At 40.4% G+C, this 27535-nt stretch overlaps 2 protein-coding genes across 2 annotated transcripts in view; one reads left to right on the top strand and one right to left on the bottom strand.

The window, feature by feature from the left end:
• The first annotated feature begins 436 nt into the window (after nucleotides 1-436).
• Nucleotides 437-3620, top strand: calml4a (calmodulin-like 4a). Its single transcript, XM_052063384.1, has 5 exons — nucleotides 437-549; nucleotides 627-657; nucleotides 905-1045; nucleotides 1184-1372; nucleotides 3390-3620. Exons 1-5 carry the CDS (start codon nucleotides 547-549, stop codon nucleotides 3485-3487), a joined length of 462 nt encoding a protein of 153 aa, XP_051919344.1. The 5' UTR covers nucleotides 437-546; the 3' UTR covers nucleotides 3488-3620.
• Nucleotides 3621-4362: 742 nt separating this feature from the next.
• Nucleotides 4363-27535, bottom strand: part of LOC127599236 (A disintegrin and metalloproteinase with thrombospondin motifs 7) — a 76617-nt gene continuing 53444 nt past the window's right edge. The window contains exons 17-25 of the mRNA XM_052063007.1: nucleotides 24865-24991; nucleotides 23763-23976; nucleotides 20138-21763; nucleotides 19633-19785; nucleotides 17908-18081; nucleotides 17328-17474; nucleotides 13024-13186; nucleotides 7768-8816; nucleotides 4363-7735 (exon numbers count right to left, since the gene is read on the bottom strand). Of these exons, the coding sequence (XP_051918967.1) occupies nucleotides 8668-8816; nucleotides 13024-13186; nucleotides 17328-17474; nucleotides 17908-18081; nucleotides 19633-19785; nucleotides 20138-21763; nucleotides 23763-23976; nucleotides 24865-24991 (2753 nt within the window). The 3' untranslated portion in view covers nucleotides 4363-7735; nucleotides 7768-8667. The remainder of the gene's footprint in view (nucleotides 7736-7767; nucleotides 8817-13023; nucleotides 13187-17327; nucleotides 17475-17907; nucleotides 18082-19632; nucleotides 19786-20137; nucleotides 21764-23762; nucleotides 23977-24864; nucleotides 24992-27535) is intronic.

The raw sequence follows: 27535 nt of genomic DNA on the forward strand, positions 1-27535 counted from the left end.
CAATTCCTTCTCATGGGCTCGCTTATGTGTGGGAGAAGGAAAGGGAATCACTGCTCCATTTGGAGGAGTTCGAGGATGTTGGGGTCTGATTTATGAGTAAGGGGAAAAATGGACAGGCAGATTGGTGAGACGGACAACCACACTCACATCATCACCGAGTGGAAACTGAACCCAGGCGGCCTGCGTGGAAGTCAGGAGAATGTACCACTGCGCCATGAGTGACATGATGATAGTAATGAAGCTGTATTTTTTTGTTCATACTATTGACATGTTTTTTTTTTAACTCATCCTGTCAATTTTCCGTTTGTTTTCATCCAAACTCAAATGTACTTTAAATTAAGTGTTTGTTGAACATTTGAACTGTTGCTTTTGTCGCTTGCTCGGAAAGGACAGGGTTAAACTGCACCTTGGATCTGGTATCTGTGTTTCCAGAGCAACACATATTAAATTACTTGCAGGCCTGGTGGTGTGGACTTTAAACAGGTGGAGGGACAGACTTCAGGAAATTAATTTCTTCTTCCTGGAAAGCAATTCAAGTATTTTCAAATGGTAAGAACAATTCTTTGTGTTAGATTTTCAAAGACCAGCATGAGTTTTTGATTGGACATTGTTCTTTCATCACACAGGCAAAATTCTTTACACCAGCTCAAATCAACGGTAAGATTGCTTGGCAGCACAATCCTTTCCCCCCTGTCGTGCACAACAGAATGTTTGAAGGGCACTTGCAAGTGCGCCTTTTTCAATTGTGTAACAGTCAACTGTTGTGCGGCAGTCTGCAGTGAAATGAAAATAATGTGTGATTTTGAATGTCCGTCTACTTCCTCAAGTGAACTTGTTTGATTCCAGACATTTTAGAATGGGATGAAACTGTTGATATAAAGTCACGATTGAATTTTCTTGTCAGAGTTCAAGGAGTGCTTTTCATTATATGACAAGAAACAAAAGGGAAGGATTGACATCAAGGACCTGATCACAGTTATGCGCTGCCTTGGCACCAGCCCCACACTTGGTGAAATTGAAAGACATCTTCAAGTTCACAAAATGGGTAATCAAGCAACCAAATAAGAATGGCAATAAGCTTCGCAAAACACATTTGTGCAGTAACTCAAGTTGGTCCGTGGCTATTTCACTTGAATTGAATATACCAAGTACTGTCCATATAAATTGGTTTGTTATGTTTTAGAAAAGTCAGGGAGCTTGGACTTCTCTACATTCCTGACCATGATGCACCGGCAAATACAACAGGAAGACCCTAAGACAGAAATTCTTGAAGCCCTGAGGATGACCGACAAACAAAAGAAAGGATACATTCAAGCCTCGGAGCTGAGGGCCAAGCTCACCATGTTAGGAGAGAAACTTACTGTCAAAGAAGGTAAGAAAAAGGCTCACTCAACATGACTGAGGACAGTGTCTCTTCTCTAAGACATTACAAAAATGTCAAAACCCCTGCAAAATGTCCCCCCTCCCATGCACAAAGTGAAAATGCCGGTCCAACTCAGATGAAACCTTAACAAAATCGAACTACTTTTGGAGGTGGAGGGAAGTTATTGCGTTGAGTCTCACTTGAAAAATGTTGTATTTTCCCAATATAGACCAGTTAATCGGGCTCTATTTTCTTTACTGGTGCAAATAATAATAATAACAACAATAATCATTTATATTATTATTATATATAGTATATTATTACTTTATACTATGTCATTATGTAATGTTCATCCCAAAATGTCATGTATTTATGCCAAATTTGGTAAACAAATAATATTCTTGACTATGCTATATAATCAACATTGCCGCACTTTATCGTAAATTGGTATAAAATTCAGGTACTGCATTTTTTTTATATCACCGGTTTTACGAATTTCATGCATTATTTAATAAACTACCAAAATGGTGATCTTAATGAGGGGGAAACATTTCACCATCAGAACACAAGTATCAATTTAAAAAGTACCGTATTTTCCGCACTATAAGTCACACCTAAAAGCATTCAATTTTCTCAAAAGCCAACAGTGCGCCTTATAATCCGATTTGCCTTGTAAGTGAATCAATATTCAGATTTCTTGAATGTAGTATTTTAAATGTTCTCTAAAGCACTTAGAGCTGTAGCTCTGTAAAAGCTCTAAATAAATAAAGCTGTATTGCATTGTATTTCCGTGAGTATAGCTCCATCTAGTGGATGCATAACGCAACCGCAGAGACTGATGTAGCTTCTATTGCATGCCTGATAATTCGGTGCGGCCTATATATGAAAATATATATATATATATATTATAATATCCATTCATTGAAGGTGCGCCTTGTACTCAGAAATGCATTGTAGCGCGGAAAATACGGTAGCTAGATATTGACTTGGTATTACTATGATGACAGCCCTTATTTTCACTCAAATAATCCTCAAAATGAGGGTAGTTCAAGCGTGTTTTTTTTTCTCCCCCTCCCCCTCCCTTGTGGTTTCTTTCTGACTTTCGGTTTTTTGTTTTGTGTTTTTTGTTATTGTAAAGTGTCCTTGGGTGTCTTGAAAGGCGCTTATAAATAAAACGTATTATTATTATTATTATAGAATGCATGCAATGTGTACTACATTGAGACAAAAGGCCAAGAGTCAAACATTATGGCTTCGGTTTTGGGTAACAGTTTTGTTCTCCATACTACTACTCTTCAAGTAGAAAATAATTGAAATGCAAGTGCTATGACACATCAGTTACTGTAAACCATCACGAATAAACCCGATGCCTGTTGGATCAACAACATCTTGATAACCATGAGACATCCCATGATGATTGATGCCCCCCCATAAGATGCTGAAAATTCTGACATGTCCAGCCTGTCAACAGAATTGCTATCAGACTGTATGTTCTGCAGTTGACACTGGATGCGAACACTTCAATGCTTTCAAACCTTTTCAGAACATGACATCACAATTTTGGGACTTTGTAAATCATAACATTTAAAAAATATATAGAAAGCACAAAAATCACTTGAAATATGATTTAAAATACGGAGGGGTCTGCCATATATAATTCAGTCATTTTCAGATTGTTCATTTCATCAAAAAACTTGTTATTACTACAATGACTCACTGTTCTCCTAATTTGGCCAAATGCGGTCAGGAAAGAAACATCCAAAATAATCAATGCGTTAAAATGTCAAACTGAAGTCTACAAATGATTGTGAGAAAATGATATCATATATGGCAGGAAGGCAGGTACTGCACAGTGTATTCAAAATTTATTAATGCTATGCTGTGTTGGTGCAGTGAAGCTTCGAGCAAATAAAGGTGAAACATGGTTTCCACCAAGCAGTTTGTTTGAGTTTGGGACACAAATTTCATTGCGTTCCCAGTGTTTTGGCACGTTCTGTGAAAGCTATTTTCTGTTTGCTTTTTCTAGTGGATGAGCTGTTCAAAGAAGCAAACATCAAGCCAAATGGAGTTGTTAACTATGAAGAGTTTGCAGAAATGGTTACTCTGCCACCTGTGGATTATTGAGCTCAGCCAGTGTGAGGAAGAAACATACACAGACATTTCTGCATGCCGATCTTATTTGAACCGTTTCATGACGTTTGGAGAAACATTGAAGGTCTTGCTTTTGTGTCTGTTGTATTAAAATGCATCTCATTCAGCACATTGTTTTGAATTTTTTATCGAATTGATTTCTCATCATCACTTTTGAATAATTTGTTTGCATATTCATGCAAAGTATTGTCATCATTATCATCTAAATGATTTATTTTACAAAAGGACCCAGTTAGAATCAAATATTTCAGGCAGTGTTTCCCAACCAGCACGGTACGCAAGCACCTTAAAGCGGGTAGATGAACTCTTGAATATTTTATTTCTACCATAAGTACATTTTTCAGTCATTTCATAAAATGCTATGTGCGTGCTAAAACTTGTTTCCATAGGGACACGTGTTTTTTTTTTCCTTTAAAAGCATGTTGGTGGAGCAGGTGAAAGCATCAACACATCACAGTCTTGAATCACCCCTTTTGGAACAATAGTGTGACACCATTTCATGCATACAGCATGAAAATTAACTTACCTGGGGAGTAAAGTAAGATTCACCCTTAAGTTTGTATTGTTTGACATACATTTGACACGCAAAACTTATTGAATGGTTATTCTATACACAGTAAGGAAGAGTAAGTGTGCTACACTAAATTATATACATACCGTATTTTCCACACGAAAAGGTTCACTGGATTATGAGGCGCACCTTCAATGAATGGCACATTTTGTAATTTTTTTCCATAAATTGGACATTATATGACGCAATCTACAATTCATCCACTAGATAGAGCTATGTTCAAGGAAATGCCAACAGAAAACTACACTACATCCTGATTGATAGAGCGACAATGAGATGTCAGTAAAACTTATTTAATAAAGCAGCGACACAGTTCACTTAACCAACAGCAAGTTATAACATTGACTCGTTAACGTTGAACTCTCTTGCCGCTGCTCTATTTCCATATTCAACTGCGAAACTGATCGCCTTAAGTTTGAGCTCTGCGTTGTAAACATTTCTCTAACAAGGAGTCATTATGTGCTTGACACATTACCGTAATGGCCATACACAAGCTGCATCGGATTTTAAGGCGGGCTGTGAGCTTTGAAAAAAAATAGAAGGCTTTTAGGTGCGCCTTTTAGTGCGGAAAATACGGTATGTACCATGGCAAGGCACAGACAATTGATGTGAATGTCTAAAAAATGCTTGGTTTTTTTCAGTACACATGCCTCAATGACCATAGATACATATATATATATATATACATGCATACGTATACATACATACATACATATATAGTCATTCACACCAATTGTTGTTGGGTAAGGATATTGGATCTTTTATACATGCACACTGAGAAATAGGAAAAATTAATTATATGGAGAGCACGTATTTTGCACAACTGCATGTATTATGTCTATCTAAAATACAGTAGCATTTTCCCCATACATCTGGTTCGCAAGTGCATTGTCCAGTGTAGCCCCCACATAGCACTGAAGAAAAAATGTGCCTGCCCCTACCCCTTCAGCATTTAAATTGGCCATCCCTGCTCAAAGAGGTAACGACAAAAATGCCGTGAAAGCCCTCACAGAACAGCTAACTATTTGAGATGAGTTAGAGCCACTGACTCCAATTTAACATGAGTTTAAATGTCTTTGGTGAATTCTGAAAACAGTCACATCCCCAAATAAAAGTGGGCTTGCAAACTTATACAGTACTTCCCCTCCCTAATACATTTCATCACCCACCCCACCCTCTATTTGCATTGTGCAGCTTATACCATTCATGGTGTCAAAAAACGTTGGAATTATTTAGCTCGGTATTATTTTTTTTTTTCATTTCGCAGAAACCTGGAATTTCAGCGGGGGTTGTCAGCTTGTTATATCCATTTTATTTCAAATTGTGTTCCTTGCTCTAATACCTCAGTGGATTGTATGAAATCAAAACTGGACTAATTAGATTGCAGGTAAGTGAATCTTGCAGCATGATGGTCACGCCTGGAAATCTCCGCTAATTACAGGAAAAGGAGGAAGATTCCCTTTGGTGTTTACATCTCAGCTATTTGTGTTATCTGTTTCAACGACTGGTCCATTTGGCAATACCCTCATCTGCAGTTTTATTTTGTAATCCATTTGCATGCGAGAATGTACAATCTACCTTTCCACAGACTACACTCTGTGACACTATCATCTGAACCCTTTTGTCAAGATTGTGATTGCTCTTTTTATCTTCGAAGCATTTTTTTCTGTCACCCCCCCCACCCCCACCCAAATAGCACTTTCATGGCACTTTTCCACTGCAGCCACTGGTTGCTTTTCTTCTTTAGAATAGTATGATGGCTAACTGAGAAAACCATGACTCATTAAAACATTAGTCAGAGACACACTCCCATGGAGAACACGTTACATTTGACAACGATAAGATTGCAAATTAGATTTGAAACTGAGACTGAGGAAAGCTGGGAATCAGGGCGCCACAGCAAAATGGAGACTGAGTTGTCAAAGCTAACAACTTCTCAATAACAGTGAACGCTCATGTGAGCAAGGGTGTATTTGGTGTACACGTGTGTCTGAGCGTGTAGACCAACTGGAAAAAGCAACGGGTAATGACTGATCTTGCCAGTGGAAAAGGGTCAATAGCAAGAAGAGCCACATTTGACAAAGCCTCAACTTTACCTTGGAATAGAGGAATTTTAGTCTGACCTGCAGAGATTTTTAGATCAACAGCAAGCATGGATTTACACACTTGTCATCTCAAAGACGACACTACTATAAAATCAAATGGACCAGAAAATATGTAATTTGCATGTCATTCAAATAATCACGTGTCATGCCATAAATGCATAACTCACAAAAATAAAAAGGAAGCAGTGGGGAAAATGTTTTCCTTTTAATGCAGCTCACTAGATGCAGTAGGTTTTGTGTTTACGCCTCTGTGGCAAGACAAATTGACCAAGGTCAATGCATTTTTTGACAAGCAATATTTAAGCCACTTGATTTTTGTGCTGGGAACAAATGAACCTTTTTTTAGCATAAGGCAAAGCACATATACACGAACACTGTTTTTAATATGAGCATTAATGCCAGCACCAACGTTAGATGTAAGATAACCTGAGACGTGTGCAGGGACCGCCACGGCAAGGACTTATTGCAGAGGATCACCATTTTTTTTTGGAAAACTGGTCCCTTGATTTAAAACAAAATCACAATCCCGGGACTGAGAAAATCCACTTGAAAAAGTGGAGCACAGCTTCAAGTTAATTGCATTTCATTTGGTTGCGCGTGTTGGAGTAACTGATGATACATATACCTGCAGAGTTCATGTTAAAGTATAAGTAGCCGTTAATGTTCAGAATACAATGAAATTAAATTACAATACAAATAAAACCTGACTGCTGACAGACATATGAGATGTATTTCTAGTTGACCTGTGACATCAGCTGGTTGTTGACACCAGATAAATGCATGAAATTGCAGTCCAAAACAGAGTGACCTTCCAGAGTGAATGTATGAAATACGTACATTTAGAAAACATACATTTAGAGTCATGTTACCGCTCACGGAATTATGGGTTCCTAGCTGGTGGTTTTCTTTTCAACACGTTTGATTTATGGCAGGCTGCAATCATTTGCCATTAATACACACACCTCTGTGTTTCTGGTTTCTTATGCGGCATCAAAAACCTTCAAAAGAAACTTACAGAAAGAGAACTGGGTCTGATGTTTGCAGTTGCCAATTTTTGTTTCAGAAAATCTATGTTAAAATTAAAAAAAAGAAACAAAAAAACCCCCACAACACTAACTTTCCTAAAAAATGTGGCATGGTGCGTTTCAATGGAAAAAAGACCAATCCACACCAAAATATAATTCCCCAAACCTACAGTAATATGACCTGGACATATCTATGAAGGTCAGGGGTGTGAAACTCATTTTTGTCATCGGCCACATCAGAGTGTCGGTTTCCTTCGGATGTCAGTGATCACAAATAAATAAACAACATAAACAACAAATTGATTAATAACTAGTTTTGAAAGCAGAGACCAGTGAAAATATTACATTTATCGTAAAAGGGGGATTAGTAAAAAAAAAACATGCTCAGAATATCGCAACATTAAAAAAAAAAAAATGAAGACGATTTTGATATTTTAGCAAGGAACATGAAATTGATGCACATAATTTACTCACGCGGGCCCTGCCAAATGATACGGCGGACCGGGTCTGACCCCCGGGCCTTGAGTTTGGCACCAGTATTACCTAGGTAACTAGTATGATGGCTAACTGGTAACTAGGTAATACAAATCTGAATTTGAGTGACACTTAATTTACTATCAAAAGTCTGGAACGATATGAAAGTTACAGTATTTAAATTTTTAATTAAGGCACCGGGCCCGCCCACGTAGTCCAAAGCACCAAATGTCCTGCAGCCCAATTTTCTCAATTTGTTGTCATCATCACATCATCCCTGAATGATTCTTGTACTTTCCTTGAGCACCATTTAACATCGTTTTTAGGTGTAATATTTTAAATGTGCACAGCGGATCATGAATTAACCTTGCACTATCACTTGTACTGAGAACGCTACTGATAATGAACACTACGGACAGCTGTGACGATGTTTTAAATGAGGTCGAAATTTGGAAACACATTTTGACGTCAAATCAGCTGTTGCGCAGGTTATGACTGAGATGAATCCAATCATCCAAGAGAAGACATTTGAATGTTGCACCGCTACAATTGTCTTGCAACCACAGAATGTCACGTCGAGCCACCTTTCGTTCGCTGCGTATGTGCAGAAATGAAGCGTTGGTAAACAGACGCGTATGGAATGTCAGCACCTCAGTAAATGTGAATGTCCACATTTAATTTATACATTCAGTTCTATTGTACCTGCTACCAACCACAAACATTGATATGTCATTTCTCTAGTTGTGTGTGTGTGTGTGTGTATATGTATACTGTATATTCTAAGCTGGCTACATGGATGGGAGAGCACCATCGTCTGCAGCCTTTTGTCAGTGACCGTTTTGCCATTCTGGGCATTATCAACAAAGTGAACCTAAATATTTACATTCCCTCCGTTACTGAACAGCGGAGTTAAACTGGTAGTCTATTGAGGTGACAAAAATCCACATTTCATCAATGAGTGGTTGCCTTGTTCGCGACTCAGTGGTGACTGATGCTGCTGGTCCGGCCTGGCTGTCTCTTGCAGGTTTTGCAGCACTGCGCTCGCACGTTGGGCAATTGGCAACGGCCCAACCACTGCAGAGTCTGACAGAAGCGGGACGTGAGACGATCACGGAGACAAACTTCTCCTGTTCGGGAGAAAGACACGGATGTGAAATTTGAGACCAACGGGCAGAAATGTGGTACAACCTTTATGTTGACCTGGGAATTACATTGAGAATGAGTAGCTTTGCCAGATAAGTGACTTTAGGTGAAAAGTCAAATGGAAAAAAAAAGGTTTAAATCCAACATTCAGTCTCACTTCTCTTTTTTGGTCTGTACCACTGTCAGGGAGAAAAGGAAACATCTGGAATTCTTGTTACTGAACTCTCCTCTGCTCATATTGCTGAAAAAGCAGAGCATTCAGCAAAACGGAGCGAGCTCTTTACAAATCGTGTGCCTATCAAGCACTCATTGCTTTCTAGGTCATTTTGTCTCATTATGAACTGGCAGGAAGTGCTCAACAGGTATTCCAAAAAGAAAGAAAGAAAGAAAGAAATAATAAAAGAGCCCACTCTTTCCTGTTACAATTCAAAATCTGGAGGCCAGCTTCGGGGTGGGGGTGGGGGGGGGGTGAGTAATGGATTTAAAAGAAGACAACTCAAATATTTAGATGCACTTGCTGAGCGACTCTGAGTGAGCCCTGTTTTTCAAAGAAACTGGAACACTTGAAAGCCCTTTAGGCTTGCAACCCATCATTAAAAGTATTTCCAACTCTAGATTTGAAATCCTTGCCTTGAATATTTTGGGAGGTTTGACTGAATGTTTTGTGGCCCAAGTTGTACACAATCTGAATGTTTTGTGGCCCAAGTTGTACACAATTCAATGGCTCGTTGCCATGATGTAATTGTAACAGCCTTCAAGGTTAACGTCTGCTGTGTATAAAAAGATGGTATTATCCCCGCATGAGTTGAGTTTGAGAACCGCGCTATCACCAATTTATCATACAGTTTGTATGGTATGTTTGAGTCGTCTAGCTTTTGTAGACATTGTATTAGACGTTGAGCATACATGATAAAAGGTGAAACATGCAGTCTCACAAGAAGTGGGCCAATATTCCCTTTTAAAAGGTATTGATTGTCTCCTTGAGACTTCCAGAATTCATTAGATTGCAGCAATTGCCACCAAATGTACCAGCTAGTTTCAACACTTTATTTTTTCACAAAATTTTGTTGGAACATGATTTATTATGCAATGCCCGACATTCACATTTTGAGCTTTTGTCCCGTTCCTCACGGTTTCAGTGCCCGTTATGACTTTTTCTTAAAAGATTCTTCAAAATCCAACATGAAATCTAAACCAACTGCAAAAGCGTATTGACCGTTAAACACGGTCTGATGTCCTATGTTAGATGTGTAATGCACATAATAAACACTTGATTGCATTAGAGGGGCACAAAGGCAGCAGCTGCAACTGAATATGATTCATTTCCTGTTTATGTCTCCTCTCCTATTGGCGATGCTTGACCCGCCTCACCCATAATCATCCCTCGGGCTCCAGCAGGCCCAATATAGAACAGTAATCAACAATCGGCAACGTGGAACATCCTCACTGAGTGATTTGAGTTGAGATGTTGTCATGCAAATCACGTAAGGAGCTCGTCATACGTATCGGTGTTGTGAATTATAGCAGTCTATTGCTTTCAAACATAAACCTCTTGATGCTACTGCACTTCCACGTGGCGATCGAAGGTTCAATTAAATTCAGTCTATGACACGAACCCCTGCCTCGATGCCATTTGCTGTAATACTTGCATTTTAGCCTTTTAGGATCGTAGTTTGAAGGGGAGTGTCAATTACAGTTTTTTTTCCACAGTATTCGCAGCAGGGATTGGTTCTGTCATTGATATTGTGCCTCATAATACGATGCACCGAATGATCTGAATGAACAATGAGTTGGCCATTATTGAGAAGAAGAGCCATGTAGGCAGGAGAAAAAGACATGTACTTTAGTGAATGTTTTCTTGTGAATGAATCTGTTAGAGGTGTTTGAAATGCTTATTCTGTTTTGTAAAAGTTGTAACAAGATGGCGACCCCGTGTCACTCCGTTACTTTACTATGTGGCACCATCTACGTGAGCCAGGAGCTCATATCCCTTTCATGACCGAATGCATGCTGCTCGTCATCTCTTCCTTCCTCGACAAATATAACCTCCTGCGGGGATAATAATGGCAAAGGCACATCAGCAACGAGGGATTTTCCACTGACAAACATACTGATGTTTTGTAGCACACCACAGCCATTTAACATAATGATTGAAAATTACAGTTGTATAAACTCCAATTCCAATCATGTTGCAACTTGGTGTAATACATACTTAAAAATAGAATACAATGATGTTCAAATCCTTTCGACTTATATTCAATTAAATGTATGACAAAGCAATTTTCTGAAGACAACCCCTAGAGTGCTAGCCAATTTCGAGCATTTTGATTCGTCTTTCAAGGCTGACAGAATATTGGGGGCGATGGCTTTGTAAACATGGATGTGTACCACATGAAAGATTGGATTCCAATTAAAAAAAAGTATGGTTCTTCCTTATTACATTCCTTAGTAATCGCTGTTTGAAGAAAGGTGAGTTGGGTTAAACCAGTGCTTCTCAATTATTTTCTGTCCTGCCGCCCCAAGGAAGAGAAAAAAATCTCGCGCCACCCCACCACAACTATAAATAGTATCATTTGTCTATAAAATTGGCATAAGTACACCTTTGCATAACACTGTATCCTTATTAACATATAAGAGAATAAAAAAAGAAAGATATGAACCAACTTTATGGACCAACTTACAACAAAGAATAGCTTTAGTAACTGGAACAGAAAAGATTTATAGTGCATCTGAAATTCAAAAATAACATCAAATCCTTAATTTAACAAAGGTTTTTTTGACTGACCATGTCAAACCATACGATACTGAAAAATAAAATAACTAATAACAATAACTAATAATGCATTCAAACTAATCACCCACATTATCTCAGGAGCACAATATTAAAAAAACAACTTTAACCAGCAAAACAAAAATATATCAAATGTTTTTTTTTTTTTAAATCAAAGATGATTTCTAGATGAATGGCTACAATGAGCACATTTTGCAATGCACAGCTTTTCGAAGCGAGGTTTGAAGCAGGACACAACAACTCTCGGCTCCTGCTCAATGTATAATGGGACCTGTATTTCAGTTTACTGAAGTAGCAGTCACAAAGATGCATGATGGTTGGCAATATTCGGCACGTTTTCGCTGGAAAAAAACTCGAGCAGCTTATCAGCGTGATTGGAGTGTAATATCTTTAAGTGGCGCTTTAATGTATTGAGCTTCATGCTGTCCGCAACCATCATTTTAGACACAGTAAGCTCACCGAACTTTCCTCGTCTGCCACTGTAGTCACAGTGAAGACAAGTGCTACATACATAAGTGATAGTTCGCCACTATTTGAGAAACACTAGGTTAAACCAACCTATTGTTTTTCATTGAAAAGAGAATGTGTTTTTTTTTTTGGCAGAAGTTGAGCTCCGTAATGAGATATAAATGGCACCAAAGTGAGTTACAAAATACATTTGTAACTTTTTTTTAAAATCAAAGATGATGTCTGGATTAATGGCTACAATGAGCACATTTTGAAATGCACAGCTTTTCGAAGCAGGACACAGCAACTTTCGGCTCCTGCTCAATTGCTCAATGTGTAGCCGGCCCGGGACCTGTATTACAGTCTTGGTTCACTGAAGTAGCAGTCACAAAGTGCCATGATTGTTGCCAATATACGGCACGTTTTCGCTGAAAAAAACTCAAGCTGCGTGATTGGGGTATAATGTCTTTAAGTGACGCCTTAATTTATTTGGCTTCATGCTGTCCGCTACCAACATTTTTAGACACAGTAAGCACATCGATCTTTCCTCGTCTGCCACCGCAGCCACATTGAAGCCAAGCGCGACATACGCCTCGTCATTTTTCCTCCCTGAGAATGCTCCCTGTGCAAACTCTGCCAATAAGAGCGCCACTGCCCCTTAACATGGTGGAGGTGCAACCGCACGTTATTTTAGGACAGTAAATTTAAAATAAAGCATGTTCCCTGAGGTTAAACGCGCCCCCCAGGCGCCCACTATTTGAGAAACACTAGGTTAAAGCAACCTATTGTTTTTCATTGAAAAGAGACAAAAACACTTTTTGCAGAAGTTGAGCTCCGTAATGAGAAAAAAATGGCATCAAAGTGAGTTACAAAATACATTAACCAACAGGAGAGGATACACATTTTAAATTGTTTGGGTCCTACATTATACGTAATGCAAGTCATCTTCTCACCGGGAGGATCCTTGTGACAGTCATCCAAGTGACACTTCTGTGTGCTCCTCGGTTGAACCTCATGGTCACACTGGGATGGAAACACCTCTTGTTCTGTTTCAGATTTTGTGTTCACACACTTGATGAGTCGCCGCTGCACTCCACTGCCACAGGTCGCTGAGCACTGAAGGGAAAATTTGTCACTCATTACTTAAAAACGATTCACTTCAAAGATTGCAGAGCTAATTAAGGTGTTTGCCATGATTTGAGGCAGTCAGGAGTTTGGTTTAAGATGCAGCTCTGGGGAAGAAGAGAGCGTGTAGATTTTTTTTTTTTAATGGGAGTTTCTATTTGTATTGCAGTCCTTCCATTCCAGCATTTGATGAATTTCATTTCACAAACCACAGTGTCTCAAACCTGTACACACTGTGAAATTTTGATGAAGGCTGTGGGAGGACGTGGGGGGGGGGGGGTACTTCAGCAAGACTGGAATCAGGCCAAACTTTATAAAGGATGCACGGGGAAAAAAAGTCACATTCAAACTTGCCCTGGCTTTTGTGATTTTAATCAGTGGTCAATTCCTCCAGATGAATACCGGTACTCAACACGTCACGTTCAAAAAAAAAATTGAATTCAGTGGCTCAAATTTGTGAGTATTGTGTTATAAACAAAAAACTTGGGATCTCAAAAGGCAGGGTTTCATAACAAATTTGTTGGTGTATAATCATGTTGAACACTGCAGGTGAAAACAAAAACCACATTTTTTTCTCCTTCCTTTTCATAGAGCTATATTTCATTCCATAATTATTGCCAGCCCTGGTTAAGATGCATTCTTTAGCTTCTCATAAATTCAGTTTTTTTTTCGCTACATAACATAGGACTCTCATTTTTTAAGTGCATTTATTCAGTGGGGAGTGGGAGGGGGGCGGGGGGGAATCCCACATTAAGAAAGAATTATTTTCCATCAAATCAAGTGTGGCACAATTACAATTACTTGCGCTCCTGATGTCAATCCTTTTTAAAGCCAACACAACAGCACCATATCTTCCTCTGTAATGTTTCAGAAGATGGGCGTATAGAGTAAGAGGGATCATCCAGCGAACTGAGTCCTCTCCTCTCAGATGGCCATGGGAGGAGCTTGGCTCTGTGTCTGCTGAACCATTTCTACAATTTTACGTATGAGATTATACTTCTGAAATCTAAATAGAATTTAATAAATATAGAGGGCACTGTATATATTTGTCCACGGTCTTCTAATTAGTAATGCTGCTTCACAGTATGAAGGATTTGGGGTCCCATTTTTGGTCTTTCGCACCCATGCTTCCATCTTGCCCGTTCCTCCAAGCAGAATAACCGTTATGTCAGTCAAATGGTTTCAAAGGCCACTGTTATTTCTGCGCATGCGCGTTCTGTTTTGCGATTACACACATCATCTGAAATATAGTCACACGATGCTCATCCTGACACCATATGATTATCAATGGTTGTTCTGGCCCTGCTGATGTGACAGTGAAAAGGCCTTTGTGTGAGACCTGCAATCAGCAGTCATGTGGGGAGGTGACAGAAGGAGCAGTGATCGGGAAAGAAGTCATACTCCTTGCTTTGTTAGTGTGTGTGTGTGTGTGTGTGTGTGTGTGTGTGATGACACAAAATCATGCACGGATGAATGATGCAGCTCTACTGATGCACTTATATATGTGCCGTGTGGGCGGTGTTATTTCCCAATCAGGGGAACCGAGCACATTTCAGGGGCTATGTGGACATATTTTATTTCCAAGATCATAAGATAAGATAAGATAAGATATCCTTTATTTGTCCCACAATGGGGAAATTTACAGCCTCCAGCAGCAAGAATGTATGTAGAAAGAAGAGAAAAAAAAAACAATAACATCTTTCAATTAAATACAATATGAACACAAATGGATAAATCACAGTACTATTTACAATTTTCCTTCACATCATTTAATTATTATTATTATTATGATTGTTATTTTTTATTCATCAGCCTGACAGCAGTCGGTAGGAACGAGCGTCGGTATCTCTCCTTCTTGCAGCGCGGGTGTAACAGTCTCTGGCTGAAGGAGCTACCAAGTGCTGTCAGGGCGGGCTGGAGGGGGTGGGAGGGACTGGCCATCATAGCTTTTAGCTTAGTTAGCATCCTTCTGTTGCCCACCTCCTCCAGAGTGTCAAGGGAGCAACCCAGGACAGAACTGGCCTTCCTGACCAGTCGCTCCAGTCTCTTTCTGTCCCGGGCCGAAATGCTGCCTGACCAGCAGACAATGCCATAATAGATGGCCGAGGCCACCACCGAGTTATAGAATGTCTTAAGGAGTGACCCCTGAACCCCAAAAGACCTCAGTTTCCTGAGTAGGAAGAGTCGGCTCTGTCCTTTCCTAATCAGGGTGTCCGTGTTTGTGGACCAGTCCAGTTTGTCGTTGAGAAGAACACCAAGGTACTTGTAGGAGGTCACCCTCTCTATGTCCATACCCTGGATGTTCATCGGTGCTGGTGAGGACTTTTTCCTGCAGAAATCCACAACCAACTCCTTAGTTTTCCTCGGGTTGATCTGGAGGAGATTCTGCTGGCACCAGTCCACAAAGTCCTTTGTCAGTCCCCTGTACTCCCGATCATCCCCTTCTGTAATGAGGCCAACAATCGCAGAGTCATCGGAGAACTTCTGAAGGTGGCAGTTTGGAGTGTCATGTCTGAAGTCCGAGGTGTAGAGGATGAACAGGAATGGAGCCAGAATAGTCCCCTGCGGCGCTCCAGTGCTGCAGAGAAGCCGGTCCGACTCACAGCTCTGCAATCTCACGTACTGCGGCCGATTTGTGAGGTAATCTATGATCCATGCTGTGAGATGGTGGTCCACTCCGGCGTTCTGCAGTTTGCCTCCCAGCAAATTGGGCTGGATGGTGTTGAAGGCACTGGAGAAATCAAAGAACATGATTCTCACAGTGCTCCCAGCCTTCTCCAAGTGTGACAGCACTGAGTGGAGGAGGTAGATAATGGCGTCTTCCACGCCGATGCCAGGCTGATAGGCAAACTGCAGCGGGTCCAGTGACGGGCTCACCAGCGGTCGAAGGTGGGCGAGGATGAGTCTCTCCAGCGTCTTCATCAGGTGAGACGTCAGCGCCACCGGTCTGTAGCTGTTCAGCTCCTTAGGGTGGGGGGTCTTGGGCACTGGGACCAGGCACAAAGTTTTCCACAGCTGTGGAGCTCTGCCCAGCTTCAGGCTCAGGTTGAAGATGTGCTGGACAATGTTACACAGCTGGTCAGAGCAGGTCCTGAGGAGCCGGGAACTGATCTTGTCCGGACCTGCTGCCTTCCTCACATTCATCTTCCTCAGTTGGTTCCTTACCTGCTCTGTTGTGACGGACAGGCAGGAACCAGGTGACATACTGGGTTGATGAGAGCTGGTCGAAAGAGGAGGGGGAGGAGAAGAAGTCCTCAGTGAGAGAGGTTGCAGTTTGTGGTTGGGGGAAGGGACAGACGACTGGTCGAAACGGTTGAAAAAATGGTTCAGTCCATCTGCCCAGTCCTTGTCCTTCTCGACCACTGTCTTTGGGCTGTCATGTCCTGAGATGGTTTTCAGGCCCCTCCAGACACCAGTGACATTGCTGGCCTGTAACTGGTCCTCCAATTTCATCCTGTATAACTTCTTCCCCTCCCTGATCTTTCTTCTCAGCCGAATCTGCACGGCCTTCAGCTCCTCTCTGTTTCTCGACCGAAAAGCTCTCTTCTTCTCCTTCAGCAGGGTCTTTATGTCCGGATTAATCCATGGTTTGTTGAGGGAATAATCTCAACTTCTTCACAACCTTTCAAAGAGGTGAAAAGTGTTTTGTTCCTGATAATTAAAGTTTAAATGCCCATTGAAAGGGACCTGATGGAAATTAGCTCCATTTTGAGTGGTAAATGTTATACATAATAAAGGCAGGATTATTATTTTGATTTCATATTTTTGGTATATAATATGTATTTATTTTAAGGCAACATTATGGTTATGTGCGATTTGAAAAGAAAAAAAAATTAAGGGGTGGTCTACCCCAAAATTTTCGTCAATAATATGTTCTAGGCACCGCTACTAGTATAAACGTCACATTATGATTCATATTACCTTTGTGGAATTTGAGTTAAGCAACAAAATCCACCCGGTTTTAGCCATTTGTCCTTTCAGTCCCATTTATTGTATATTGTTAACCTTGAGTATGAAGTGGATCAGATATTCATAGTAATGTTTCCAAAACTAAGACAAACAATCGAAACAGTGGTAGCATGTATATAGGGAGGTCACATTCCTATATATTGCGTGTATACATAGCGTATACCTGTCCCCAGGATCCAATTAGCCATTGAGCGCAAGGCTGAGCATTACATGGCTGAATGTTGTTGGGCTTCAGGCCAGTGTCACAAAGGTCCTCCTCTGGGCATGTGACAAGTCGTTGCTGTCCTCCACCTCCACAAACCTCTGAACACTGATTTCAACACACATACACACACACACGCATACACGCACAATTACAGCTACACAATATGATAGACGCAGGACAAGGTTGCAGGTGAGACAAGTACAACCGTTTATGGTGTATAGTAAAAAGAACAAGTGACCTTCAGAAACACCCTGAAAGGGTTTGTGTTCGTCTCTTTCATTACGTTTGTGAAAAGCAAACCGAGATCTTTGAGCGAACCATTTTCAAAATAAGATGTGGGAAGGAAAAAAAACATGTTAGCTCATTTTCAGCTTCCTAGAAAAGGCAGTAAATGGCATCACTAAAGGTCAAGCAGACTTAAAAGTGATGTGATAGCCTGTTGTCAAAAACATTTCATTTCATAAACCTCCCCTTAAGGCAGCCAGAGTAGGTGGTGCGAGAGGAGAAATTATCTCAATTTAAGTGTCATGTTAGGCACCTGTCCCCAGGAAGAAGTGTACCAGTCAAGGCATGGTTGAAGATTACAGGTCATTTGACTTTGTGGCCTGGAGGACATTGCTCGACAGTGGAAAGGTCGTAGAGGTCTCTGATCCCGCATGTCGAAACACTGGACTTCTCGAGATTTTATGCCACCCCCACAATTCCTGGAGCACTGAAAAAAGAGAGCGCAGTCATTTGGTTAGGAGCCTCCAGGTGTCTTCTAAAATGAGCTGTTTTGTATTCCAGATCTTCAGTGGGCTTATTCTCATCTGTTGCCTGTTTACAAATACTAATTAAAAACACACCTGGCTATGCTGCAACCATTTATTAAATACAATGAATACATACATAGATATACAGAGAGCAGCTTTGACTTTTGGAATGCAACAGTAAATTTTCCAGTTCTAAGTGCACAATGGGAACATGCTTTTAATTGTGATTCACTATTAAATGAGAGCAATGTTAAGTAAACATGCATATACTGTACGCACAAGCTTTCAAGACCGAAGGTACGGCCCAGGCCACATCAGGTCTATCCAGTTTGACGTTATTAAGTTTAAAAGAAAAAGGAAACAATGTGCTGCTTTTATTTTGATGTGGACGAGTGTGGGAGATACCAATGAGCAAAGAGTACAAAAATAGTTACTTTTGTGTCCAGTGTTACCGACTAAATTTTGTTGTTGCTATATTTAGTGACATTGCTCAACCGTAAAGACTTTTGAAAAGTGACTATGCAACATTCTGGCATAGTGAAAGAGGGCCATGGTGATTTACCCTGATAATATATTCATGGAGAGGTGGAGCGGGGGTGTGTAGAATATCAGTTCATCTTGTAATTCTGTTTCCCACATGAAAACAAAGGTTTGAGGTGAATTGAACCAAAAATGGGAATAAATAAACAAGCACATCATCATGTAATTTCGTAGGGCGCATTGTAGTTTGTCCGATTGGAGTTGCCATGGCGTGACATCATCAGCCACCGGACGCCTTAGGCTCAGAAGCAGACGGATTTGCATTTTGATCACAAACATCCAACCAGAATGACCACTATTTTACGCACAGCGATTGATGGCACACGGTTCATTAAAATCATACCTCCAAAGCGCAGTGTTTTGCATTTTATTCCAGGAAACCCTGACAGCGACTTGTCTCACAGTGACTTCTCAGCCATGAAAATTGCTGATGATCATGTACAATCAAATGAAACGCTTGCAAGAGGGATAGAATGGGCAATCCAATCAACTTTGCTGCATTACTTTCCCAGGGGGGTGAAGAAATTCTGATTCTGGTGACTGATTTAGTGTAATATCTTGCCTTGTAGGTGATACATTAGCCTGATTCCCGCTTTAAATTAAGTGATGAAATATGTGTCGCGGTACCAAATTTGTCAAGTGTTACGAGACTCAGTATGTGTAATAATATCACAAAAAATCTGATGAGTAACTCTACATCCATGACAGTTTCTCACACAGTCACACTGGAAAATTAATTGCCCACTCCTGCTTTAAGCCAAGCCACAGACTAATAGAGAAAGGCCAGTCCGGACCCTAGAGGTAAACAGAATCATCAGTCACATTTTTTACCTCAAAGCCATCAACTGGTTAAATGTGTTGAAAGCAAACAGAACACAAATTAATAGTATGTGGAATGTCATCAATGCAAATTCCAAATCCCCACAGTGGAAAAATAAATAAATAAATACATCAAACAAGGCTCATCTCACCTTAGTCCATTCCCCAACTTTCCACATGGAGCAGGGGCGCAGATAACAACGCTGGGCAGGTGTGGGTCTCTCGCCTGGGTCACAATCAGTCTCGGAGCCAGTACTGCACGTCAAAGTCCTCCAGATGGCACCCAGACCACAGCTTGTAGAGCACTGGCCAGAAACACGGTAAAACATTCTAACACACAAAGGACTGTTCACCAGTGACGTTGGCATACATGAGAAACCTCGTTTCATTTCTGAGATCGGGCTAAGCCTGTTAAACTCTGAGTGTTTGTAACTGTGTTCTATGCATCATTGTGTAAAATATTTGGACATTTCCAACACTTCGAGGCAAATTCAGGGCATTAATCATATTACATGGTTATATAAGGTAAATCTGACTGAAATATCTGCAGTGACCAAAATAAAACAGAAAACTAAAACCAGAAACAGTGAGGCACAGACAAGTATGTTGTTTTGCTGGAGTGCAAAAACAGAATGGAAGTGATTCATTGAGACTTACAGAGCTCCAGTTGCCAGTGACCCAAAAGGCTGCCACTTGTGTGGCGGCTGGCGTTTGTTCTGATATTGTCTGGGGGGGTGGCCAAAGAAAAGAATGCCGGCTTGGTGAGATACTCTTCTTCGATTTGTGTGTGGTAATGGCTTCGGTGGACGCGGTGTTCACCAGTGGGGGATTGTATGAAGAGTCCGGGTCACTTGCAATATCCGATCTTATGATCGGGGGAATTAGGATTTGATCGTCGTCGTGGTCATCAAATGGAAATGATGATGTATAAGAGGAATCTGCTGCAGTCCATTCAGTCGAAGCTTTCGTGAGACTCTGTTCCGTTGTTGCTGGCTGGAAACGATCTGGGGGAGGCTGACTGTGTCCTTCCCGGTTCGTAGGCGGCTGCAACTGTGTTCCGGCAGACAATATGGTGTCATCAGGGTCACTTCGATTTCCTGACGTGACAAGATCTGAGGTAAGGAGAAGGGTGGAACTCTCAGAGGGAGGCAGTGAGGTCGTACTGACGCCTCTGTCAGAATTATCTTGAATGGCAACCGATTCCGTGGTGAGATGGGTTGGGTGCAAATTGTCCAGATGAAAATCAGCTGAGGATGCTGGTGATTCATTGGTACTTGGAGTAAGATTTAACTCTGAAGCTCCAACAGTTCCTGAAGACCTTAAAGTTTTAGGCGTAGCGAATTGAGACATTGTGGAAGTTTGGTGCAATTTTAAGCCATCTTCTTCTCTGGATTTTTCTGTCAGTGTGACAGTGTGACGGTCCTCAGCTTGAATACCAGGCTTTGAACCAGTATGTGATGGAGTGAATTCCCCGGTGTGATTTTCCTCCCCTGTGAAATTGTGATTATTTTCAGCCTCGTCTGTATCTTGCCCCACATTTTTACTCTTTGTAGGCTCTCCGGTAGTTTCATTCAAAGGGGAACTCGCATTATTGTTTTCATTCCAAAGGAGCTCATCGTACCCATTTCTCTGCGAAGAATGTTCTGGAGGTGACCTAGTGGTGGGAACAGGCAGAAGATAATCCGCAGCAAGGTAGTCATCAAAATTTCCAGAAGGTTCTCCTTTTCCAGAGTTTCCAATGTTCTCCAGGGTGTCTTTAGTCATGTTTTCTGGTTCTGCAGGTTTCAAAGAAAGAGTTGTGGTCCTCATACTGCCAGTTGGCTCTTCCTCATGCAGAAAATCTTGTTCCTGACTGTTCCCTGAATCTATTCCAGCATTCTCATCTGATAAATCTTCATGAAAGTTGATGAAGTTGTAGTCATAGTAGAAGTCATCCACTTTAGGAGTATTGTCTTCACCTTCTATCTTATTATGATAATGGAAGTCTTCGAAGATGTTATTGACATCATTTGGATCACTCTTTTTTGATTGAACTTTGGTGGAACTGTACTTTGGAGGTAGTTTGGATGCAGGTATGAGGTTAATTTCATTCAACACTTCTTCGCTTGTCCATCCACTTCCAGACCAGTCAATATCACCAAAATTGTCCACAACTTGAGGACAGTCTTGGATTGAACAGGTACTCAGAGAGAGGGGCTTCTTTTGCAGGTCACAGTCCACGCCGGTGTTTCTGGAACAGGTCACATTACGCCGACGTACTCCCCTTCCACATGTTAGCGAACACTGCATGGATGAAGCAATCACAGAATACATTAATTCAACCTCTGACCGTCAGAGCTACTTCGACAAAGTGAAAGCAGATGGCGGCTAGTTGGATTTTTTCCCCCAACATTTACTTGTACTATATTTACAAAACTAACCACTAAAACACTCAGTTTAATTCATTTGTTGTGCTATTTGTGGGGAGTGAAATATCATAAAAACACGAAGAGACTTTTTGGACAAAAATTGTACTTGTGTGCACATGTCCATGTTCTGTGGATATTGGTGTCAACACATGCATATGGAAATCCCAAGTGTACAAATGGACAAGATGGAAGCTTTAATGTCAAGGCGGAGAAAGTTTTCAAGTTGAACCCCACACACCAGATCTTTTGGCAGAAAACCTTCTGGCATCTGCTAGAAAGCTGAAGAGAAAGCCTTTCAAGAAAGTTACAGCATGATACCCCAAATGATTTAACAGCAGTATCTGCATGGAACAATGATGCTGTCAAATACCAAGCCCACAAACGGGCACATAGCTGGGAGAAAAAAAAACAAGCCAGAATTAAAGTACAAGGTGATAAAAAGTCAAAATTTAAATATGTCCAATCATCCATTTTCTATAGCATTGATCCTTATTAGAATCACTGGGTGAGAGGTGGGACCGGTTAGCAGCTAATATCAAGGCTCCCCAATAAATATACGCACATGCAACTTGTTATTATTTAACCCCTCTAATTGCCTTATGAACAAATAACTGTTCAATATCAATACATTTTTCTTGATTTATATCGCAAAAATAAAGTTTATGTGCTGAATCCATTGTAAATGTTACCAACTGTAAAAATAAAATAAAAGGATTCTCCGGGTGCCAGACTGTCCCTAAATAGTAGCATTTTGACAGTAAAATTTGAGACGGTGAATGTAAACCTTTTTATACACTCGTACATGTGAGACCTGACAAAACTCCTGCTTGACACTGCAGCCCATTTACAAGTAATATAGTTCAAATGAGGGAAATGTGAATCTTGTAACAAGTTTGTTTACAGTGTACACACCTAAAATTTCAGTTGTAGGGGCCACTATGCTCCGAGTAAAACAAAGTTAGTCTGGAGCCATGACCTTGGGGAGGACCAGGGTCAACTTTCCCAGTGCTGTGAGTTGGATTTATGTAAACTGGGAAATGTGGTGTACAAAGACGGGTGTCAAAAAAACATGTATTTTGAAAAACAAACTGAGTTTCACCCTTTAGTGTGGGCCAGACAATCAACTAGCATGTCTAAAAGAAGATCCTGTGACATTTGCTTCTTACAGTGGATGAGAAGAAGACGAAGTTGTTGCAGTACAACTCGGGACTGCTTCACCATGGCAACGCATCTGCTTATAATGTCCTCAGCAGCCGACAGTCCCTGCCACCAGACCTGGCACTGTGCAAGGTTATTTTAGTTTTGCATTGTCCATTGTAGTTGGCTTATATTTCATTTAGATTTTTGTTTTTAATTCATTAATTTGAAATAAAATGTAGTTTTTACAACAAGTTTGTTTGTTTAAAAATATTTGAGTTATTAGTTGTATTTTTATATTGTTTTATTATTATTATTTGTTTGTATATTTGTCACTCACTATTGTACCTAAGTAAAGTATTTATAATTCCCCAACAAGTGACGAATGTACTGTAATACCACCCAAAATAAATTTAAAATGACCCCTGACAGCTCAATTATAATATTAATTCACAAAGACGAAGGAAAGGTTTGTGATAATTATAGTTAGCTTTAGTTAGTTTTATCAACATACGATATACAAAGCAGTTTCAGTTCGTTTATTTTTTTAAGCAATCTTGTTTTACATTTATTTCATAAACTAAAATGATTTTTCACTTTTTCTTTTTTGTTGTTACTTTCCGTGAATGATAACCTTCGCTCTGTGTGAATTTTCCCCAAGTTAAGTGGTCATTCAAGGGAACTGTTGACGATGTGTACGTCATTACCTGAACAGTCGTATTCCAGGCCACACTCACCTTTGACCAACTGCCAGTGGTCCAATCTGCCGGGCATGGGGTGTCTGTGTTGCAGGACAAAACGGATGCAGGTTTTGGCGTGGATTCACATTGACTGGGCGGTAAGGCTTTCTGATCATCGACACTGATGGCTTGGATGCACATCACTGTCCTTTTAGTCATTCCAGAGCTCCCGCAGCTTGCTGAGCATTTCTGCCACTCACCCACCCACCATCTGCAATCAGAGACACAGATTTCTTTGGATTGTGGACTGAATTGGGACGGAAATTTCACAATGGAGCCAAACACAATGACTCATGCATTTGACCTTTGAGAGTAAATACTGTAGTGTACATTGGATGAATTTTATTGTATTGCACGCATGAAACAAAATGGCTCTGCTGAGTTTCTGACCAACTGTGCATTCAGCGGTGCTTCAAAAATGCAGTTTCAATGTGGTGAAAAGCCATGCAACATAAACACTTTAACCTTACTACATTGTGTTTGCTAAGAAACTCAAAACTACTTATGCACAATTGTGAACAATCATGATCAGGAGTGGCGGGAGACAAACCCGGAACTGTTTTTTTCATTATTCCAAAAATATGGACGTCCTAAGTGTGTGCATGCCTGGTCTCGCAATTTCGCATAGTCTGTACGATTTAAAGGGCAACAGGTCAATTAAAAGTGTGTATTTTCTTCTTTTTTTTAAGAATCAGAGCAATCTGCGATGCTGTTTCTGCTCAAAAGTTACTTTTTCTTTGAGTAGGAACGTTTTATAACATATCAAAAATGATGTTTGTTGTCTATTGGGTTCGTACATTGCCAGTGGAAGAGGAACTGGAATTTAAAAAGCAACTGACGGTACCAAGTACTGTCGTTTTCTACGTATAATTACAAAAACAAACAATTGACTTTCATCAATTGATTATGACAGTTGATGATATAACTTACTGTAAAGATGACCTTAGAAGAGTTCATGTTCCTGATCATAAACCCAATTTAAGTACTAACTAAATAAATTCTGAAGGAAAGACAGCCTCAAACTTGCGTCAAACTTTGAACTTTGAAATGCGTTGACTTGCACACGTGGCTCTTGGTGCAAGTCGTGTTTCAAACTCACATGGCTGGACAAGGCTCCTTGTTGCATGTGGTTTGGTTGTCATCAGGTCGGGTGAAAGGATCACACAATGACTCATCCACTATTCCATTAGTTCTTTCCACACAGTGAAAAATCTGCCTCTGGACACCTGGAATGATCATGAAATGAGAGGTTTTCAGCCAATAAAGCATTCTTGCATACGCATGCACCATTTATTTTCAAGGTATCAGTGACATAATGTTTGCTCTGCTATCGATAGTAGTTAAGGACAAATGATCAAAATGTCATTTAGATGAGCCATTCATGATGGCATAGTCTGCTGGTAAGCCAGCACCTTAGCCCGGGACGGAGGGAGAATGGATTGATTGGTAAGGAGGGCCAGCTCTTTCCTGGGCTGCTCCCTGGACACTCTGGAGGAGTTGGGCAACAGGAGGATGCTAACCAAGCTAAAAGCTATGATGGACAGACCCTCCCATCCCCTCCAGGCCACCCTGACAGCACTGCAAAAGTTGTATTCAATTCAATTCAATTCAGACTGCTGTCAGGCTATTGAATAGACAGACCTGACCTGAAAAAGTGGACTCACCCCCACCCCATTCTGAATATGCTTATATTTATATTTTATAATTTAGATTTAATGTTATACTCTTTGTTCTTCTACTTCTCCCTTTCATTGTTTTTGCTTCTGTAAAGTGGGAATTTCTCCATTGTCAGACAAATAAGGTTTTCTTATCTGATCTTAGATTGTTTTCACTCAACTATAGAATTGTTATATTTTAGTGTGTGACTCAATAAAAATAATGCAAAAAGAAAGCTGCACTCTGCATCACAAAAAAGGGCGTTGGCCGTTTGGTTTCTGACAAACAGAAACAAAGCAGTGCCTCCAAATGACATATTTACATCTTACTGCAGTACCCGTCCTTGCATTTTCACCTAATGCAGAGAAATATACTTTTGGAGCCCTTGTGCATGCATTTGGTATCATGCACGAAAGATGAATCTATCGAATGGTTGCGCAGCTTTATTGGAAAGAGAAAAGGAAACTCAAACATAAACAATGTACAGGGGGTAAAATAAATAAATAAATAAAAAATATTATTGGAAACTTTCCTCTGTGTCACATAAAAGAACATTGGCTGTTTGGTTTGTCACAGACAGATTCAACCAAAGCAGTGTCTCCAAATGGCAGATTTACATCCTACGGCAGTACCTGTCTTTGCATTTTCACCCCATACAGAGAGAGACACCTTTGAAGCCCTTGTGCATGCGGCTGGTAACGTGCATTATATTAATAGCAGCATGGTTTTATTGGAAAGGAAAAGTCAACAACGAAAGATACTCTCATACATTTTCATTTTGAACTTTGGTAATATTTTAAGGTGAATGGAAACATCCCTGCAGCAAATTAAAAGTATGTGGGTGATCAAATAATCTTGACTGTGGCAACTCTGATCTACTGGAGTGGCATTTGACGGGCTCATAAAAAAAAGAGTTCATCACATTCCGAGTCAGACTCACATGAATAGATTTCTTGTGAAATACCTACAAGATAATATCTACAGCCAACTTTATTTGGTCCAATGCTTCATTTAATTGGGGTGCATGTTGATCACATCTGCCTCATTGTTTTTTTCCCTTGTGTTGTCTCTATCATTGAGGAAAAAAGAAATATTCAACTCGAGTGTGTACAGGAGTGCCTGCCCATGCAATGAGTATAAAATTAACAACCACATTTGATATCAGCCCATTTTAAAAAAATTGTGTCTGTTAGCAAGCAATTAGCAAGTTCTAATTTTCTCCATTGGTGACATGATCGGGTAGGTCAGGCTTTTTTAAAATGTCAATAAATATGTGCAGTAGTGGCATTGAAGCTCCCAAAATACATTGTATTGTATTGTATTGGGTGTATTTATTCCCCCAAAAAGTACTTTGATGTAGCAGACATCAGTTGTAATGGATGACACTTTCCCCGAATTACAGTATGTGGCTGCATTGAACATTTGCTTTCGTTCAGCCCCAAAAGTTGAATTTTGATCTTATCTGACGAAAGCACCCTTTCCCACATTAGCTTTCCCATCTTAGCTGTTGGTCTCTGCAGTTTATGGAGAATGATTGTAGGCCTTTTTGCTGCATATCCCTGTTTGGGCTAAAAGTTTAGAGGGATGGCCAGGTCTTGGTAGGTTTGCAGTGGTCACGCCAAAGAATTCCATCTTTGTCTCATCAGACTAGAGAATGTTCTTTCTCATTGTCTGAGAGGCCTTTTGGATAACTGCAGGAAGTCTGCCATGTGCCTTTTATTAACTCGTTAATTCCACCCATTTTCACTGGAGCAAACCTATATGTGCACGTGTGCATGTGCGTGAGTGCACGCGGGTGCATGCACGTCCTATCCTCCCTGCGTGTTCATGTGTGTGTGTCTCCTTCACCTTGAGATTTAAGCAATTTTTTGGGTGTGTGATGCAAAACGAAGCAATTACGCTGATGCAAGGGCACACAACATGTTTCACACCACATAACTCATTCTCTATCTATCTATCTATCTATCTATCTATCTATCTATCTATCTATCTATATATATATATATATATATTAAAAAATATAATTTTTATAGTGCTTCTCCTGACGAAAACTGTGAGAGCCAGCCTGTTAAATAATGCAGAAAAGCAGAGGACCAAATGCCGGACTGAATATA

This window comes from Hippocampus zosterae, chromosome 4, assembly GCF_025434085.1.
Source record: "Hippocampus zosterae strain Florida chromosome 4, ASM2543408v3, whole genome shotgun sequence".
Taxonomy (NCBI): Eukaryota; Metazoa; Chordata; class Actinopteri; order Syngnathiformes; family Syngnathidae; genus Hippocampus; species Hippocampus zosterae.